Raw genomic sequence first — 21,700 nt, forward strand, 5'->3', positions numbered from 1 at the left:
CTAAATCATAATGTTTGGTAACAAGTGTGAGCAGACAATAAAAAGAAGAAAACTGAGAAATGGTTGGATCAAGACCATAGAATTCCTAGAAAGCAACATAAGTTATAAGTAACAACAATCTATCAAACACAGTCAAAACAAGTTATATTAAGCATCCAAATACATAGTGTGCATGTACTTACCTAAAAACTGTGGCTTGATGTCCCAAAGCCGTTCATCCAAACGTTTCTTGATGAGCTGCTCAATCGAAAATGAACTGAACACCCACCTGCAAAATTATTTATAATTTCTGTGTTATGACTATTAAACTAATTTAAAGTATTACACAGTTTATTTCTTCTTTTTTTTTTCATTTAAAAAAACAAACAAACATTTTTCAATACGTTTTTTCTTGAATCCAGCAATGTGACCGTCAATATGACAGCACACATTCCTGAATCAAATATACATGGAAATTGGAACACATATTTTTACAACGAACATATAAGAAATGTATACATGTGATTATACAAACATGAAACTGCATGCATGCACATAAACCCGACAGGTGCATAAACACATATGTGTCCAGGTGCATACAACCCTGTCTGTATATTGTGCAAACATGAATATAACTGCATTTTAAGATTTTTAACACTTGACTAATATCACACTTTCCGATGGATGAAATATTTGGAGTGTGATGCTGAATTCAATGGTATGATTAAAGAATACACACATTTACAGGTCACAACGACTGAATGTTCATGTACTATAAAATTTGTGTGTGTGCTTGTTTCATGTTTGTGTCTATGTCTGTGGATATATATATATATATATATATATATGTGTGTGTGTGTGTGTGTGTGTGTGTGTGTGTGTGTGTGTGAGTGTGTGTCTCTTACTCGGTTAAATGAAATGCAGAAAGACTTCTGTCAATAAGTGCACACATACTCAAACTCACAGAGCCTTGTATGCATGCACACTCTATTTACATACCGCTGGAAAATGTTCTTTTTGATCATAATATAACCTGAACCCTCTTTTTGCCCATTTCACTAATAGTACATTGTGTTTCTCGCAGAAAAAAAAGCGATGCAAACTCTGAGAAGCCAGCCACCCTCCACACAAATAGTGTAGTCTACAATTTTAAATCTCCTTCCTCCCTGCAGTCCTTCAGTGCACACCCTGGTGTATTTTCACATGGTCCGTTTGCCCCCTGCTGTTTACACAGCAAATGCTCTGTTTCCCCAGGCTGTACATGGTGGAGATCTTTTTGATATCTGTTTTGTGTTTTCTTAACCCACTTAATCCTGACATGTGACAAGCGCTAAGGATCTTTGCCATGTATTGTTGATCTTCTGCAGGCCTGATAATATAAAAACAAGAAGAGGATTAAGGAAATGTGTAGTTTTCCATCATATTGACCTTGGGGATCAAATGTGTGTGCTCCCTTATTCCACTGGGTCCGGGAACATGAACTTCACAATCACACCCTTCACCCACATAAGATATATACTATACATTATAGTTTAGCATCAAAAACTACATTCAAAAGTTCCTTCTTCTGTTTTACTTCCACAGAAAGTCTCTGGGCCTTTCAATAGGTATCCAGCATTGTCATGATGGTATTCATCAAGAAAATCGGCAACTATAAACTGATTAGGTATATTCTGAATGAAACTTCCAGAAACATTTGATTTATATTTCATAAACAGATTTTTCATTCATAATTTTGACAGAATTACAGGTATGTCAATTACATTTTTTTTACGAATCATGTTTTCTGACAACCCAGTCTATGCATTTCTAAACTATATTCTACAATAATCAAATGAATTTGATAAAGTAAGTTTGCTAATTTGTCTGGTGGCTTGCCTGCTTCTTTGTTTGGTAAAAAGATTATGTAGAAGTTTATTACTTATCTTATTACAAAAAGAAGAGAAAAAAAGAAAAAAAGAAAAGTGTGAAAAGACAAGAGAGTTCAAAGCAGAAAGACAAAAGACTGACCAAAAAATAAAAACCCTGTCACTGAATACACCCAGTGTCTGATCAAATCACAGTCACACGGCTGTTAACCTAAAGCTGCTTTGTAAGGGAGCCCTGACAAACATCCCACACACAAAGCAGGAGACAAGAAAGGAAGCACCACCCACAGCACTATCCATGATAAAAATCAGGAATATGAATGAGACAATGACAGGTCCACAACACCCTCTCTTGAGAACATGAGATACCACCTCCACACCCAATACCTGACCTAACACCCCGTTACTTGTCACCTACTTTCCCCACAGAAATGTTGTCTTTGGAAATCCCTGTGTTCACTATCACTGTCACTATCGTTGCCTTGCATGCTCCACACTGAGAAGAAACCAAACCGTGATCTTAACGTCTTAAAGTGTCAGGCAGGCAGTCAGTTGTATCTAACAGGTACATCAAGCATTCTTGACAAGAGCATGAGAATCTGGATGAGAAATTTGAGGCCGAAACTACATACATGATAAAAAGCTAACATTTAGAAGAAAAGAAACAGCAGTATAGCACTTGACTAAAAACTAATGGATCTGTTAGTTAAAATTAAATGAACAACATCAAATGTGTATTTCATAAAAACTGTATAAAAAAAAAGTAACAATCTATGATTCTCCCCAACCCACACCTCCACCTAATAAAATAACTGCTATCACAATCTACTAGCACTACTAAACTTGTAAAGAAAACGAAAGGTTTATAATATACACAAGTCAACAGCAAAGGCGAAAAGCCACACTCAGTTCTGCTACTCAAGCAAACTGGGCAAGGGCATTGATATAAGTCAAGTTAATAATGCTGTGTCAACAAGTCCCTAGAGGCAAGAGCTCTCTTTTTCTATCCTGTCTCTGTTTAGTAAGTGTTTTTGTACTGTTTAAATAACTTATGTTTGTCTTACTTTTTTCAAACACTCTTTACTTTAATGTTACTCCAGCAATACTTCACAATCACAAATATAGTTTTGCATATGCTGTGTGGGTGTGTAATGTGTGTGAGTGGGCATGCTGGGTGGGGGGGGGGGGAAGGAAGGTGAGGGTGGGTGTATGTGTACATGTTTTGTGTGTTCTGAGTGACACTGAAAATACTGTGTGTGTGTGTGTGTGTGTGTGTGTGTGTGTGTGTGTGTGTATGTGTGTGTGTAAGGTGGGTGGCTTGGTAATGAGTTGTGTGGGTGTGTGGATGTATCAGACAGGGAGACAAAGAAAGGGAGTGTCAATTTTGGTTTACACTTACACTGTAGACTGTTATACATCTAATTTTCTTCTGTGTGGATTTCTCCCCTGCACCCACCTCTTCCAGATTTTTAAGAATTTAATACTGATTGCTACATACCTTGGCAAATGAACGTGAGTAACATACATGAGAATTCTAAATTCAGTAAAACTTTCCAGTTCAAATAAAGTATTAAGACATAGTATCTACAGAGCAGTGTGTGTATACATCATTACATGTGTGTTTGTGTGTGTGTATCATGTGTGTGTGTGTGTGTGTGTGTGTGTGTATGTGTGTGTTTTTGTGTGTGTGTTTGCATGTGTGTGGCACATGAAACTGGGATTTGAGCCAGTAACACTGACAGACATCCATATCTTGTGTGCCATCATTCCATAAAAAAAAAAACAATTATGTTTTTCTGCTTCATTGGGATGTCTGCCACCTGTTACTTTACAAGTGGGTCCCATGAGCAGTCATGTGTCCTGAACAGACTTATAGTTAAATAATATAATACAGCCATGAATTAAAAAATGAAACATGATTTATAACACCCTCTACAATGGGCAGAAAAGGATCAGACCATGGAACATCATACATACAGTATTAACAGTTAATGTCCAGAAACACACACTTCATCATGCATCAAGAGAATACACAGTGCAAACTAAAACTCCCCCAGGTTCCCTCCCAGTGATATTGATCGCTACAATGTTTGCTGACAAGACGGAGAAGACAGCCTCATTCATCAGCTGAACTGGTCTTACTGCTTTGAGTTGACTCTAGGCATGAATGATGAAGAAGACCATGACTTAAAGAGTCACTGATAAAGTTTCTGGCGTCACGGACTGTATAAGTTTGAGAATTCAGTAACATTTCATCATACTGTCAATATATATATATATATCTGACAGTGAAACTGAAAAAGCAACAGTAAGAGTGTAAGAAATTATATCATGCTTCATGTTTATAAAACATACATGTGTGCATTGATTTTACTTAGTGTGTGTGTGTGTGTGTGTGAAAACATACATGTGTGCATTGATTTTACTCAGTGTGTGTGTGTGTGTGTGTGTGTGTGTGTGTGTGTGTGTGTGTGTGTGTGCTGAGTAAGTGAGTGAGTGTGTACATGTATTGAGTGAGTGAGTGAATACATGTGTGTGTGTGTGTGTGTGTGTTCCCCTAGTGTGTTTGTATACAGATGCACTGAAATCAGAAAAAATATAATGTATTCAAAAAGAGGGTATACAGTTCTTTTAAATTCTTCCCAACACCGTTGATGACATTCTTAAAATTCAAGCCAAAAATAAAACTTATTAACTCCATAATACTGTCAGACACTTTTTTCAGCCCATGAGTGAGCACAGTTTAAATAATAGACAACCCACTTTAGCATTGCACAAAGTTCTATTTAAACTTTCCAGTCCAGAAAATGCCTTGAACTGAGAACAGCAATTCCACATAATTCACACATGACCTACATAATTCATTCATTTGCTCAGTCGTTTGGGAGTTCACAAGCTTGGAGCCCCTGGACATGCGGAGTTGATCTAATTCTAACCCTGAATCATAATAACCCAACTTATTCTCACTTCATGTTTGTGCACTTCTTTCACTTAAATCACTAATGTACTAAATAACTTGTACCATGCTGCAGATGTTGTATTTATTCTTTTTATCACCTTTTGCACATTTAAAAATGAAAAGAAAAAGAAAAGACTTGGTATAACCTGATAAAGTACACACGCAGATTCGAGTCCCAACAGAGATGAGTTTTTTCAAATTTTCTTGCCAACAGAGCAGGTGTCTGTATATATATACATGTGTATGTGTGTGTGTGTGTGTGTGTGTGTGTGTGTGTGAGTGTGTGTAGATACAAATTTAATGGATAAGAAGGGACCTGGGGGCATGGGCATGTGTATGTGTGTGTATATATATATATCTATATGCAGACAAAAGTGTGTGTGTGTATGTGTGTGTGTTGTGTGTGGTGTGTGTGTGTGTGTGTGTGTGTGTGTGTGTGTTTACAGATGAATGATTTCACAGTGGCAACAATTTTCTCAAGCAAGGAAAGTAGCATAGTGCTAACACCAACTCCAATTCCTTAACATGTATGTTGAGCACATTTGGGGTAAATTAACCGAATAATTTTTTTTAAACATAACTTATTCATTCAATTTGCTTACCATCTGTTCAGCAAAAAATTCAGCCATTCAACTGTTTCGTTTTGTCGAAAGGCTCTCCTTCTGTACAACACTGTTTCCTCCACATTAAGATGCTGTTTGATGATCCTGCTGATCTTTGCTTTCCAAACAATAAACAACGCAGAGATGAGGAGAAACGCCCACACAAAAGAAAACTCAAAGAATCCAATCAACCATGAAAGCGAAACTGCACCTGCCACAAGGAGATACATTCCTGTCAGTCCGGTAACTGTTCGGCTACTTTGCGCATCAACAACTGCCCCGCCTCTCTTTGCATCACCCACAGTTCGTATGTCTCCATTTGGGGCACTCATTTTGATCTTTTATCCACAACGCACGCACAAATCAAAGTCTTTGTTGGATAATCACTCTCGTATTGGATCTACTGCATTTCACAGGGCATTTTCATATCTGAAGGCGGCTCCCTGACGAGTGCGTGGTTGTGGCCTATGATCACTGTGAAAACAGGTGTGTACTCTCCACGTTTGGTTTGTCAACTGAAATTCACGCACCAGTAACCACGAGCCAAACACCGAAACAGACGTTTTACGCATTCAACAAAGCAATTAATTTCTGCAATATTTCATCTTGACATGGCTGCCTTCATGTGAAGTACTCAAACGACAGACGATCGACAAGTTTCTGCATTAAAAGAATGCATGTCACTGGAATTCAGCAGAAGCAAACACACTCAGTTCCATTTCCAGTTTATTGGTTGTCTGGCGCTGACGAGTCGTGTTTGGACCGGAAATAGATTACCAGGGGACACAACCGTTTTCAACCAATAAAATTTGGCAACACATTTTCGAACACTCAAGCGGGAGGTTCCGTGCCGGAGCAGTGTCAACAGTTTGACGACAACAGACATGGATCTCGATAATCTTAAATACAGCGAGCTTCAGAAGCTTGCTAAAAATGTTGGAATAAGAGCTAATATGAAGGTAATTATAATGCCCAAATACTTTGGCGGCATTTTTTATGCATGTGTATATCTCAACGTGTATGGTGACATTTTTCGGCCAACTGCATAACCCATCGTTATATGTTCGTAAACTTGGAGAAGAAGAAAAAAAAAGCAACAATATTCGATGCAAGCTAAGATTTTCAAACATAAGTTTACAAATTAACGGTTCGAAGGGTGATGAATGTAATTTGTTTAGATATGGAAATGACGCACATGATTGTATAAAAATAAAGCACTGCCGATTACAAAGCCGAAACGAACAAAATAAACACAGGGGGCGTACGCCGTGGTGTTCACAGAACACTGGCCCATTTCTGATGAAGCCATCTGCGATTACTGTTTACACTATTCATATGCGTTGTGAGATTGTTCTACCATTCTATACTTTGATAAAACAGCAGATTACACACGTTGCACTGTCAGTAAGTGTATTCAACTTCAAGTGATATCAGGTGTGTCACCGACTTCATGCTGTGTGTGCACTGTACTATACAAATTACAATGCGTACAAAATCTCTCTCTCTCTCTCTCTCTCTCTCTCTCTCTCTCTCTCTCTCTCTCTCACATACACACACACACACACTTGAAGTTGAAAGTTATTTCTAACGAGGTTCTTATAGTCAAACTTTCACAGGCATTAGTTCATAGCCCTATTTCTACATTCCTTTAATGTACTTCAGAATGGTGTTAATGGTTTCTGATTATTGTTATCATTATTGAATTGTTACTGTTGAATGTAATTGCATGTTAGTTATGCATTTTTTGGTAGTTTTCTACCTTTTCTGTTTTCCTCTTCCCTCTTCCCTCTCCCCTCCCACGCCCCCTCCCCCACCCCTCTTTTTTTTGGTACCTTTTTTTTTTTTAAATCATCTAATATCACTGACAGTGAAAAGACACTAAACTAAAGAACAAAGGAACACACACACACACACACACACACACACACACACACACACACACACACACATTTATAAACAACTGAACACAAACACATAGTGACATACTCTCTCTTATCCTATATTAGAGAGTGTGTTTACTTATTACTAATTTAAGTTCACAAAGCCTTCTTGGATCATATTGTCATATCAAGTTTCTTAGCATATTTTCCTATATTTTCTAAAAATGCTTTTTCTCAGAATCAATCTTGAACATTTTTCTTTGCAGGTGGAAAAATTGGTGAAAGCTCTAAAAGAGCACTACAGCAATCAAGGACAGAGTTCAGACGACTCAAAAAGCCTCAAAAGTGATGTGGACAGTAGCACTCAGGTAATCCAGCTGATCTTGTATTTGTCTTCATCCTACTCCCCAGTTATCTATCGCTAAATATTTTCAGTAATCTCACACATCATACATGTCATGACTCACTAGTGTGTGTATATTTCCTTGATGCTTGATAGAAACAAATTCATACAACATTACAAGAAAATTAAACCATCATAAAATATCAACATACATTATGGTGTGTATTGTAGGAGCCATTTGTAACATATAGTTGCACAGTCTGAGACAAAATATAAGCTGTTGAACTAGACATTGACTGATGCTTTTACTTAAACTTGTACATATTCATAATTCAAATATATATATCTGCTCATGAGAGTGGGCAAGTGTTCAAAGAAAACTTGTATTATGAATAGTGTGTATCCTGTTTCTGTCAGTCTTTCCCAAGTTTCTATCGTCTCTTTCTTATTTTCAAAATTTTCTTCCTTGCTGGTCCATTCACTTGTAATTTTTCAAGAAAATCTTGAATATATTTTGTCTTTTTCTGGACTTGATACAATAATTGCCTTTTGGCCATTCTTACCACATTCATATAAAGCCAGACATGAATATTTATAAACAAGAGCAGTGTCTGGAAAGTTACCCTGAATGTATATATAGAAAAATTTCAGACATGTCACTAACCTGAACAGGACTTGGGATCACTTAAAGAAATTATATGTTTGCTTCGTGAAAAATACTTGAACATACCTGTTTTAGCCGGATACCACAGAGAATGACCAGAGTCTTGCAAATGAGGACAAAGATGATACAACAAAGAGGAAGGCTCCATCGAAGGGAAGAAAGAAAGCACAAAAGAAAGGGTCCAGAGGAAAAGCCAAGGTAAACTTCCTGTAAATAATTGCCAAAGTTCCAGCACAGGATGTAGTGAAATAAGGGTTTGCAACAATACTTATTGACGAGGAAGGAATTGCAAAGACTTGCCTTAATGGCATAAGGTTTGGATACAAGTTTACAGTATAGTTATCCAACACATTCTGCATGATGTATAGTTTTACTGGTAATTAAAATGTTCTGTAAAAGTGCAAGGCTCTTCTATCAATGTGCAGTGGTTGACTAATATAAGTAACTGGTAGGTGTTGTCTTTTAAACAATATTTACACACAGCTTAGGACAAAGACCACTTACAAAGACTGAAAGAGACAAGATAAATCTATGACCATGGAAAATGGTTTAAGTCATTGAATGGACCTTGTCTGAATGCTAGTCTTTCCAAAAAGGTGATGAAACAAAATCATTTAGCAGTATATGCTTTACACATGTGATATACATACAAACACACACACAGACACACACAACACACACAACACACACAACAACACAACACACCACACACAACACACCACAACACACACAATACAACACACACAATACAACACCACACACACAACACACCACACACACACACACACACACACACACACACACACACACACACACACACACACACACACACCACACACACACACACAACACACACACACACACACACACACACACACACACACACACACACACACACACCACACACACACACACACACACACACACACACACACACACACACACACACACACACACACACACACACACCACACAGACACACACACACACACACACACACACACACACACACACACACACACACACACCACACACACACGCACACACACACACACACACACACACACCACACACACACACACAACACACACACACAACACACACACATGAGGTCAGTTTGCCTGATGTTTTTAACTTAAGGGCAAAGTTTGATTAAACTTAGAGTGATAGGGCATGTGATGGGTAGGGGGCATAGGTCACTTCCTTGGCTGGCAGTGGCACTGTTTCCAGTTCATGGATGAACAGTGTTTCGCGAATTTTGAGTGCAGTTTGCTTTTGTGGCAAGTTCTGGTGAAGGCACTTGACCTTTTCACTTTCTGCTGACTGCAGAAATTTTACAGAATTTTTGGTAATGCTGTGGTCACATATTTCACACTGTTTTAATTAATATCTGGACAGTCAAAATGTTTCAAATTCAGGGATGGTAAATCAAATTTCCAACTTCATATAAGTGTGCCAGGACCATAACCTTGATGCAAATGTTAAAATGTGTTTGAAGTAATCAAAGGGCTATAGATGGTTTGTGTTTTTGTTGTTTTTATAATGTTATGAATATCCTGCTCTTTCACAACACACATGCATGGTGTTGCAGAAAGCGTCATCATCAGATGAAAGCCACGATGATAAAGAGGAGACAGTGAAAACACAAACCCCACAAAGCAGCACAGCCACGTTGAAACAGTCAACCCCTAAAGTTCAGCCGCAAAACTCAGCTGTTGTTACCAAGACACCATCATTCAAGAAAACACCCCTGGGCACAACACCAAAAAAAACTCCAGCTATCATCAAGCCGGTGACATCAAAACAACCTAAAAATGTGACGCCGAGTGTCAAGAAAGCACAGGGGAGCGTAAATCAGCCATCGTCAGTCAAAACACCAGGTACAGGTCCCAAGAACATCCCTGGAAAGAAAGCTGTCACTGGAAAGAGCACCCCAGGCCTATTCTCTCCCAAGGGCCCATCATCACGACCAGTGTCTGCCAGTGGCAGGAGCATGACACCAAAGGTCTCCACCAGTGGTAGGAAGCTAGCCTCTGCTGCCACCAAAGAGAACCAGAAGACTCCTGGGTCTGGCAGCACCAAGAGGCGGTCACCACGAAACAGCTCAGCAGAGGACAAACAGCAGGATGAGGTTTGTCTTGTTTTTCTGGAGAATCTCTGCCTCCTTCTCTCTCTCTCTTTCTCTCTCTCTCTCTTTCTCACTCACTCACTCTTTTTGTACATACTATTTTGTATACATACTATTTTATATGTTGAATTATGCTTCCTTTGGTAATGAGGTTTTTTCCCCCTGTTATTGCTATGTGTATTTTTTATTATGCTTACTGTTTCATATTCACATTAGTATAGTATTTGTTAACAATAACATACAGAATGTATGCTTATGTGTGTGTGTGTGAAAGAGAGAGAGTGTGTGTGTGTTCTCTATGGTTTTTTTCTTATGTAGTTTATTAATACCATGCTTGTGTGCGTGTGTGTGTGTGTATCTTATTATTACCATGCTTATGCCTTTATGTAGTATTGTGTTCGCATGCTATGACTTTAAGTAGCATTGTGTAGTGCATGGAGTGACATATAATGTAGTATTGCGTAGTGTAGACCCTGTTTCAGGGCAGGGACTGGATGAAAGAAGGCACGCCAGTGCTTATCTTTTATCCTCAAAAATAAAGAATTTTGTCTTGTCTTGTACATACACTTGGCACGTTGATTAGGCACCATGCAGTAGTGAGTACACCAGTTCACTGATTCAGTGACATACTAACTGCAGTGAACATTGTGTTCTTGTAACTATGTTGATGTTCCCTGGAGGTGGATAAATTCTGGCCTGCAAAGGCCCAGAGCAAGGGTTGAAAAAAAGGGGAAAAGAATTGCACACAAAGAAACAAAGATATCACTTTTAAATGTGAACCCATGAGAGTCAATGTATCCTCACCAGTCACCATAATTGAACTTTTTTTTTTCCACACTACACTTTGTATCCTACTCAGATCAAAGGCAAGACAGCCCAAGCCAAGGTTGGAGGCAAACGGAAGCGACAGGACACATTTGAACTAGAAGAACCCAGCCTTGCCTCCACTGCTACCCCTGAGGCAGAGAAGACGATGAAAAGAGCAAAACGCAGCTCAGGGACAGCACAGCAAGATAAAACCCCTGCCGGCAGTCCTGGTGTTCAAGACATGATCGACTCGATGGCTGGGGACATTAGCAGCGCTGAGAGACGGAACCGACTGATGAGCGCCATCAACAAGAAAGTGGAGGGCAAAGGTAATTTAGTTTCAAACGGAAAACTGAAATGTTAGTTTTGTAGCTATGTGCAGAGTTTTGCATACTTCAGGTGGCCTCTGGCTAATGGTACTCTTATGAAATTAGATGCTGCATTTTCCTTTTTAACTGTTAAATGTTCCAGTAAGTGTTGGTGGCTTTCTAAGTTTCTTGTTTTGTAGTCCAAATGGGAAGTAAGTAAAACACACAATACCTAGCTTTGAAAGATAAATTATGTTTTTTAACAGTAATATAATCTTTAATATGTCTGTTTTTCATATTGTTTGAAGGCCAGTTGCAATAAGTGGAGTGATGACCTAGAGGTAACGCGTCCGCCTAGGAAGCAAGAGAATCTGAGCACACTGGTTCGAATCACAGCTCAGCCGCCGATATTTTCTCCCCCTCCACGAGACCTTGAGTGGTGGTCTGGACGCTAGTCATTTGGATGAGACGATAAACCAAGCTCCCGTGTGCAGCATGCAGTTAGCGCACGTAAAAGAATCCACAGCAACAAAAGGGTTGTCCCTGGCAAAATTCTGTAGAAAATCCACTTCGATAGGAAAAACAAATGAAACTGCACACAGGAAAAAAAAAAAAAAAAAGGGTGGCGCTGTAGTGTAGCGACGCGCTCTCCCTAGGGAGAGCAGCCCGAATTTCACACAGAGAAATCTGTCGTGATAAAAAGAAATACAAATACAAATATGCTGAGCAGCTCCCAGCAGACAGCGATGTTTGGAGATACCGAAGAGTGTTTCGGCTGCTCACTGCCTCTTTCTTAATTAATCTAGAAATAGCTGTCATAGTGCATTCGACACAAAGGGGCGACAGGTTGTTATAATAGACATGCAAGCATGCATGCCATGACTGACTGGTGTAACAAAGTAACCCATATAAAATGGAATGGAACAGTTCCAGAAATGCAGAATATCACATACTTTTTGGTTTGGGGATTCCCCTTGTTTTTTCACAGTTCTTTAAACACAGTGACTGTAAAGTACTAAGGCAATTAGATCCAGGTTTTGAAATGGTCCGCGTTCTGGGAGGATTGATATTGGTCAGTTCTATCTTATTTTTACATAGGCGGATTGCTCCGCCACCACCACCACCCCTTAGCCCCCCTCCCTGTTAATAATAAAATCCTCAAGAATCGCAGGTCTTCAAACACAAAAACTGCATTCAAACATATTGTTCAAAAGACCACAAAGTAACCCATATAAAATGGAATGGAACAGTTCCAGAAATGCAGAATATCACGCACTTTTTGGTTTGGGGATTCCCCTTGTTTTTTGACAGTTCTTTAAATACAGTGACTGTTAAGTACTAAGGCAATTAGATCCAGGTTTTGAAATGGTCCGCATTCTGGGAGGATTGATATTGGTCAGTTCTATCTTATTTTTACATAGGCGGACTGCTCCGCCGCCACCACCACCACCACCACCCCTTAGCCCCCCTCCCTGTTAATAATAAAATCCTCAAGAATCGCAGGTCTTCAAACACAAAAACTGCATTCAAACATATTGTTCAAAAGACCACGGAGACTTTTACGAAATTACTGCAGGCAGCATTAGTTATCAACACTAATGCAAAGAGATAGGGTGGTGTTTTAGGTGTGGGGAGCTGGGATGGGGTAGGTACAAGCACTGAAGTTAGTTTTAGTTTCAGCGAACATTATTTCTTTTGTGGTGAAAATTGCGATGTAACCAGTGGTGAGAAACATCCTAGCCGGTGGTGAAAGGCATTCCAGTGTCGTAAGGGAACTTAAACCTGAAGTAAACCAAGTATTCTGGTTGTCGCTCAGAGTACTGGAGGTAGGTTGTGGGATAATGATAATAAATATCTGTTGATCAGTATTGAAATAGTGGTATAATTTCCTCAGACACTGATGGATGAATGTTGTTTGGTGACGATTTCCCTGTGGAAGTAGGTTGGGGATATTGATGATAAATATCTGCTGATCAGTATTGAAATAGTGGTCTCATTTCTTCAGAGACTAACAGATGAATATTTTTTTATGACAATTTCCCTTCAGCTTTATTGTTATTTCAGTGAAGAGTTCTCCACATGCTGGTCCTACCACTCAGATCCCGAGGTTTGCTGCTTTCTTGGCCAAGAAACAGCAGGAGCAGAAGAAACCCATCACTCCAGGTAGGAAGAAAGCCATAGAAATGATTGTTCAGTAATTTATATTGATAATATGTTCTATTAATCATTGTTAATGTTAATATTAGAAAAATTTCTCTTTTGTCAGAAACCAGTTATGCACCATTACTACTTAATGTACTGTTGTTTGCTTTTGGGCCGGTGGGCGGGGGGTTAGGGTTTTTTTTTTTGTTGTTGTTGTTTTCAGGAAGTATTGTTTCATCGAGATGATATCATAGGCCACATTAGTCAGTTGGTGGATTTTCACATTTTTAGCTACCAATACTGTATATAAACATTGAATAGTAGTGCCATCTCTGCCTGGTATTGTAAGCCATGATGAAAATGAATGACAGCAAGGAAAGGGAAGCAATATGTATCATTCATGGAAAATGAAGACAGTCAAAAAATAGTTTGTTTCCCTTCAGTTGAGCATGCTAGTTTGCGAGATCATTGAAATCGGTCTTAATCTTTTTTGTGCCGTGTGGCACACAGGTTGCCACAACAGTTTTCCACCGCTGCCTGTCTTGTGCAGTCTTTAGCTTGTCTCCCCCAGGTTTAGCTATTCTCCTTGAATTCCTTTTCAACCATTCTAAGCCATGTCTCCCTTGGTCTTCCTCAGTCTTTTTCCAGTGAAGGGTATCCCTTGGATGTATTAATATTGATAAAGTTTGTTTTTTTTTAAATCCAAATGACCTGTGCATGTTCCGTACCAGTCAAAGATATAATCATTCCAAAGTAGCTGGAACTGTTCTCTTAAAAGAGTAGAATCCGGTCATGGCAAAACTGTAAAAAAAATTTTTAACAATGCTGGTCTGTGCATATTGCAGTAGATTCATACGAACGGTTTCTTTTTGTACACAGCATATCAGTCTGGTAAATCTGCACATTTTCTTTTCACCCGATAAATTTTGTTTTCTTTTTTTCTTTTATTTTTTTACACTTTTTCTGTAAATTTAATTGTTCAGTATGTTTAGTTCTTTTTTCCCCTTTTTTTTCTTCTTAAAAATTTTTTTATCATGTACTGACTCCTTACCAGGCAACAAAGACTGGCAGAAGGTGCACAAGAAGGAATTTGCCAAGTTTGATTCCATTGACGTGTACCTGGAGAAGAAACGCAAGAGAGCAGAGGAGATGACAGCATCAGTGAAGAAAGCCCGCACAGTCCTTCACGAGGTCCAGGAGGCTGTCACAAAACTGAAGAATAAAAGAACGCCAAGTGTGGTGAGTGGCCTCCCTTGAACATCAGCCATCCCGTGTGGATTGGTATGGGCTGTCTTGTTTAGTTTGTGGTCATCAAGACTGGTTTTGACAGAAAATGACAAACCATCAGTTTTCTTTTTCGTTTTCTTCTGCGTCTTTTCAGTGTTGAGAAAGGTCTGCTGGATCAAAACTGATTATAACTTGCTCAAGTGATTTGTCCAAACTTAAAGTAATAAATGTTGGAATCTCATTGCAGTTTGAACCAAACTGTGTTTCTTGACTCATTGAGCTTTAAAAATTTGTCATGTGATCAGATTGTTTTCAGCATTCATACTTCCAGTTCCACATGATGAATGTTTCAGATTTATGAATATGTGTCGGGATAAAAATGTGCTTCCTATTGAAACTGGTGTGAAACGTATATAATTTGTTAAAAGATTACTTTCTCTGTTTTCAACGCAGGGCAAGAAAGCTCAACCCTTCAAGCCGTCGGTCATGTCCACAAAAGACATGAACCTCAACTTTGGTGCCAAAGCGTCCTCCAGCAAAACACCCATCAACAGGAAATCCACCTCTTCAGCAAAACCTTTCAAGCCCACAGTGACCTCAACCAAGGACATGAACTTGAACTTCAGCTCACTGAAAACACCAGTGAACCAGAAGGTGGTGACTCAGGCCTCCAGCGTGGTGAAGGGAGCCCAGTCTGGCAGGAAGAGTGTTGGAGCAAGTCAGATGTCGGCTGCCAGGAAGTCTCTGGGGGCTTCTGAAGCCCGCAAATCGCTGAGCAGTGAGTTAATGTTTGGTTTTGTCTATGTGTTTTGGTGCTTTTTTTCGTTTTGTTTTCCCCCTTGCTTTCCATTGGCCTTCCATTATCAAATGTATTCATCCTCTCAACTGTACACAAAGTAAGTTTTAAGTAATTCAGTTGCCTACAACAATATTGCAAACTTTCACTTTTATAAATGACATTCTGAGATGCATTTATACAGAAAAATTAGTTTTGAAGAAAAGTATGGTGTTGTAACAGTAGTTAAAAAAAAAAAAGAAAGGAAACAAAAAACACTTTCCCTTTCACACCCTTAGTTATAAGGCCTTCTCTCTATATGTTATCATATACTCCCATTCTTGCCCAAATTTCTTCTATGTTCATGAGACTTCTACTTGTTTCACTGAGTGAGCTTTTATGCATGCTGAGTTTACTCTACTGTTCATGTAGCCACACTCTATTTCACGACCCTGACAGAAAATATTCATGCTTTCATGATCAACATTTACATGGATTTGAACATGAATATTGGGGTTATTGTAATATCTCCTATAAATTTTTGCATATATATGGACAAAGACAATCCAGGAACCAGAAGATGAATATTTGAAACACTAATTAAATTCAGCTGCCATGCTTCAGATTTCCATCAGGTAACTGGTACTGCTACTAGATAGTTTGATATTCAATTTAGAATGAATAGAGTATCAATGCAGATAAGTGTCTGTTGTTGTTCTTTTCCAGACACTCCCTTTCAGTTCACTGGGAACTTGAATGTGTCTGCTGTGAAATCCGCCACCAAGCCTGTGTTCAACCTCAAGGCCAGCCTGGCTCGTCCAATCACCTGGAAGCCACACACAGGCAAACTGAAGCCACTGGAGGAACACTACCATGGCAAGGGGAAAGGTGTGGAGCACTCAGCCACCAAACCTGCCAACACTAGCACCCGCATGGACGTCTTCAAGTCTATGGTCAACAAGACCCAGAGGACGTATTCAAGGTATGTGCTTGTTCCTAAAAATCTGGGTTGGGGTTACTTCATGCTTTCTTTTATAATGTTCCTGCATCATCCTAGCTCAACATGTTCCAGGCATGTGCAGGTTGGTCATGGAATTTGAGCAACGCTCTCAAGGATGCCATCTGTGAAATGGGTTCTTACATAGTCTTAGTTTTGTGGTCCCTGTCTCCTCATTTGAGCCTGTTACCCATTCAGCTCTGGATAGGACCTGGTCAATGGCCACTGGCGGGATTCAAACCCACAACATTTCAGTCACTAGTTCTTGATACACAGCATTTTCCTTTGCCACTCGTTTAAAATCTGCATCCTGCACTCAGATAAACAAAAACAAACAAAACAAAACAAAAAAGAAGCAGCAGCAGCTACAAGTCAGTAGCCATACCTACAAAATCAGTGCTTGATTCTGCAGGTGTGGCTTACCATTACACATAAAATTGATGTAGGAGAATGTCACCAGTTACTAGGAAATCAACTTCAGTGCCGTGTGGGAAAGGTAATGTGAGTGGTCATAGGCCACCTCCAGATGTACATTGCCAGAGGGTATGCAATGGAAAAGCACTTTTCTGTGTGATTTGTTTGTGTTTTCTAGTGACTTTTGCCAGATGACAACTGATGTTTTCTAGTGATTTTGGCCATATGACAACTGAACAGGTGAAATATGAAAGAACAAGCTTGTGTTTTTAAAATTGTATTGGGCAATGTATTACTGCTGTTGCAAACTGTACTCAGTGTGTTACTGCTGTTGGAATCTGTTCTCTGTGCTTGTTCAAATAGTACTTGGTCATCTTTATTGAAATGAGTGAACCATAACTGTATTTTGCAGACATGACAGACGCATAGCAGCTGCAGTGAAGAGAGCTGAACAGAAAACTGATCTGCAGATGAAGAGACGGGGCATCAACATTTCTTCTTGAGTGGCGTCCTGAAGTGAAATGTTGGTCTTCAAAATGCAGAGCTTGTTCCCTGACTGCCGTTAACATGCAAAAGAAAATATGGGCACTGACAGGACAAAAGCTTTCAACAAAACAGTTCTTGAGAACTCTGCAAAGGATTATAATTATTTTCATCTTGAAAGTTGGTTTTTGGGTCAGAAATTTATACACTGCTTCATGTTATTTTACACAAGTGCTTTTAGATGGAAACGGAATGGGTTTTATGGTGGTGAAGTTGATAGAAATTCAAGGTTTTGTTTTCTCAATTGTTTTGTTTTTCTTTTTGTTCATTTTATTGAATTTGAATATGTAGATATTTATTTTTATACTTCTCAGTTCAGTGTGCAGAATCTTCTCTTTCTCAGCAAAGCCACAGAGTTTGAGGTACTGGCTAACTGAGTCAGTCAAGAATTAATGATAAAACAGAAGTTTTTAAAAAGATTTTATTTTATGAAGGACTGTCATACCTTGTCTTCCATCTGATTAAAAACATTATACAGCTTTGCAACAGTTTACCACAATAGTTTTCATAAATGTTGCAGTCACGCCTGAGGGAAAAAGAAAGTCCTACCTTTTACAAAACATTACCACAATAACAGGAAACAAAAACAGTCTATTTTATAAAAGGCTAAACTCATTTACAACCAGTGAAAATTACTAGATTAGTTACTTTCTGTCACAACAACAGTCCAAAATATTAGTTTCTTAGATGGAGACATTAAATTAATGCAATATATTAGTTTCTTATATGGAGACATTAAATTAATGCAATATATTAGGGATGCAAACATTGTGCATGCAGTTTCGAAAGGTTTTTGACTTTCCAATAAATATCTTACCTGCTTAAATACTTTCTGTGTCATATGGTTGCATTTGTAGGCAGTTTTACAGCATACTGTACATGCTTTGTCAATGCTTTGGAGGCAGCTACTGGAGGGAGAAGCAGAGAATGTGAATGCTTGTGTTTGTAAATAATTTGTTATTTCAGTTGTTTTCTGTTTGTGTTTTTTCCTGCTGATTCTAAAGATTTTGTATGGATACATCCAAAGGAAGAAACATATGCAAGGCATATTGGAAGGAAACCGTCTTCTTCATTAAAAGAAGCGTGAGCTTTCCAAGCAACAAAAGTCGGAACAAAACAACAAAAAAAGTACACCAAAAAAGAAAAGTAACTAGACTATGCGGTGCAGTTATGGTTCTCATATATGTGTGTGTCAGTACAAACACATAAACAACAACACTCATTCTTGGCAACACAGCATGAATCACCAGAGGTCTGTGTTGGGTATCAGTTCTCAGTCAAGTCGAATCTGAAAGACAATACACCAGAAACTGATCAAGCAGTTTTCTCACTAAGCACTACCTCTAACGTTTTATTGGGCTTTTTGTTTTCCATTGCTTTGATGATTTTGGTTATCCATATTGCTCAGGTAGTCAGTACAAGAACAGTTCATGATAAAAGCCTAAGAGCACTGAGAAAAATAACTGGGGACCATTGTTTAAAAAAAAAAGCTGGCTAATACTGTGTGTGATAGTGATAAAAGATGCATGACACTAGTTATGTTTTGTTTGGGGTTCTTTGTTTTGTTTTTTCTCTTTCATATTTTTTACATATAAAGGTCTTTTAAGTGGTTCCAGTCTCTTGATAACAGAAAACAACAGCAACAAAAACAGCACACACACACACACATACACACAAATGTACTCATATCACTAGAAAATGTACAATTGAATGTATTTCTTGATACGTATCTTGAGACAACCTGACAAATAATCAAGGGAGACTACATGCACACTCCCACAATCAACTGTGCAAGATGTTCTACCCTCTTGTTCCAAAATGCACCCATGCTGGGTGATAAAATTGCAAGTGTGTAATATTGTAGAGGCTTGGACAAGGAGGCGTGGCATGTAATAAGTGGTCAAATTGTTTCACGGCCTTTTTACAGCCACTGGGGCATTGAAGTTATATCTGGGGCTCCGCATGGGAAGGCTTGGCCCAATCCACTCCTCCCCCCATTTTAACCTTCCCCTAACCGACGTCAGGTACACTTCCACACCTGGGTGGAATCAAAGATCAGAAGTCTAGCCAAGGCACCCATTACCTTGAATAAATGACATGTTTGAAAAAAAAGGCTGCCATTTTGAAATGTTTTAAATCATCAGCAATTATTACACCTTTACAGTCCTGTGAAAGTTGAGGCTTCAGTCAGAAGGAAACGGGCTTAAAATATACAGTGTTAAACTCATGCTGTTTCCAAAGATGTCACAGGCAGTTTGTATAAAAGTCTCCTTGTTTGCTTGCTGTCTGTTGAGAAAAGAACAAGTGTTCATGAATGATATGATGTGGAATATGAATGATTCAAAAAGGTTTATTTTCATTTACTTATTTTAAAAAAATATATTGGTTTTCACATTTGTCTCTTTAACTTTGATAAAGTCTACACAATTTTTCATTCAAATTTGAAACCCCTGCAGGCAATAATATGTTGTTAATATTTGTACATAATTTGTATCACAGAATACATGTATGTGTCATAAAACAATATTCAAAGTGTGTACACTTTCTCTGTCTCGTCTCTCAAATCTCTCTCATGTCTTGGATATGTATGCATTATTGAATGTTGTTTCGTGATTGCTATCTCGTCTGTCTTTCTCTTGGATATGTATGCATCACTGAATGTTGTTTCATGATCACTGTCTTGTCTCTTTTCATATGCATCATTGAATGTTGTTTCATGATTGCTGTATGTCTCTCGCTTTTCATCTCACCACCATTACTCCAATCTGTTTTCTATGTGTTTGCTATGTGACTGATGATTGATTATTAAAAGAAATCTCCATTGTCATACATGTCACTGATGAAAAAAAAGTTACGTAATTTTGAGAATGGTATGTTAATGCCACCATGTCCATACTACTGAAAACTACCATAAAACTACTGAAAACTGGGCTTCTACTACTGAGAGGTATTTGGGGGCCTAGGCAGGTCTGGTGTGTCTTTCAGATGAGTCGATAAACCGATGTCCCATGTGCAGTATGCACTTTACGCATGTAAAAGAACCCACGGCAACAAAAAGGTTGTTCCTGGCAAAATTATGTGGGAAAATGCACTTTGGTAGTAAAAAGAAATACACTTACAGACAGAAAACAATATGGATGATGGTTTTGTTCCCATGAAAAAAAAACTTCATCAGCCTGACAAGGGATTCTTGTCCAGATACATGGCCTGTAATTCATAGCAAGCTTATGATGGTGGTAAATTTGTGATAAAACCTGAGATGCATTTGAAATCACACAGACAGACCAGTGACAGCTACTTAGCATTGATTGTTATTCAAGAGGACTGTACAGAAATTTAGTTTTAGATATTTTGTGTAACCAAAAGGCCTTTTAAAATTTAAGCCGTAAAAATAAACATTTCCAGAAAAGTTTTATCCAGTGTTGCTTGTTGTTTTTTTTTGTTTTGGGTTTTTTTTGTTTTGGGTTTGTTTGTTTTTTTAGCAAATGCATGCAGCTACACGCACAATGCAACATATCTGCAAGCATCTAATGTGTGGAATGCTCTTACACCTGATGTAAAAACCAATCACTGACTTTTTTGTTTTCTGCCAATTACATATTGATCATTCAATACTTTTTCTGTCCCATTTTACAAAAGCAATAAACTTTGATGTGACAGTGCTTCATGTGGGATGCATGTTTAGTTCACTGCACTTAGTCCATTCTTTTCTATAAAAGATTATGTAAGTAATGATGTACTGGGATGGAATTTGTGCTGCTTCTCTGTTCTCAAAAGGAAATAAACATCGGAAATGTTAATCAGATTTTTTTCCCTGTTTTCTTCCTCATCCTCTGACTCTGTATGTACTCTTGTCTCCTACACACATACATGTATCATGTACTGTATACACACACACACACATCTTTTGCGTCCCAATAGCATTATCCCCACACCACTTGTCTCAGTTTCCTTGTGTGCAACCACGCCTAGATGTATGATTCATCACATGCCCCTTCTGTACAGGGGAATGTGTCAGTTAAGCATAGTTCTGTCACGGAATCACATGCATGCCCACTTTACCA

General features: G+C 38.6%; 2 protein-coding genes across 7 annotated transcripts in view; one reads left to right on the forward strand and one right to left on the reverse strand.

Moving 5' to 3' along the window:
- The window catches only part of LOC143295798 (extended synaptotagmin-1-like), an 89,870-nt gene extending 83,725 nt beyond the window's left edge, over nt 1–6,145 (reverse strand). For 5 of the 6 annotated variants that reach the window (XM_076607423.1, XM_076607420.1, XM_076607422.1 and 2 more), the window contains exons 1-2: nt 5,409–6,145; nt 183–268 (exon numbers count right to left, since the gene is read on the reverse strand). In XM_076607423.1, coding sequence (XP_076463538.1) covers nt 183–268; nt 5,409–5,740 — 418 coding nt within the window. In that variant the 5' untranslated portion in view covers nt 5,741–6,145. Of the gene's footprint in view, nt 1–182; nt 269–978; nt 1,020–5,408 lie in introns of those variants that run through there. The other variant, XM_076607424.1, reaches the window with a different exon arrangement.
- A 98-nt stretch (nt 6,146–6,243) lies between these two features.
- LOC143296268 (uncharacterized) lies at nt 6,244–21,416 on the forward strand. Its single transcript, XM_076608104.1, has 10 exons — nt 6,244–6,367; nt 7,555–7,656; nt 8,371–8,493; nt 9,887–10,426; nt 11,283–11,559; nt 13,603–13,701; nt 14,735–14,919; nt 15,361–15,685; nt 16,409–16,664; nt 17,506–21,416. Exons 1-10 carry the CDS (start codon nt 6,293–6,295, stop codon nt 17,594–17,596), a joined length of 2,073 nt encoding a protein of 690 aa, XP_076464219.1. The 5' UTR covers nt 6,244–6,292; the 3' UTR covers nt 17,597–21,416.
- Nucleotides 21,417–21,700: the final 284 nt, after the last annotated feature.

The sequence above is a fragment of the Babylonia areolata genome, chromosome 21 (assembly GCF_041734735.1).
Source record: "Babylonia areolata isolate BAREFJ2019XMU chromosome 21, ASM4173473v1, whole genome shotgun sequence".
Classification (NCBI taxonomy): Eukaryota; Metazoa; Mollusca; class Gastropoda; order Neogastropoda; family Buccinidae; genus Babylonia; species Babylonia areolata.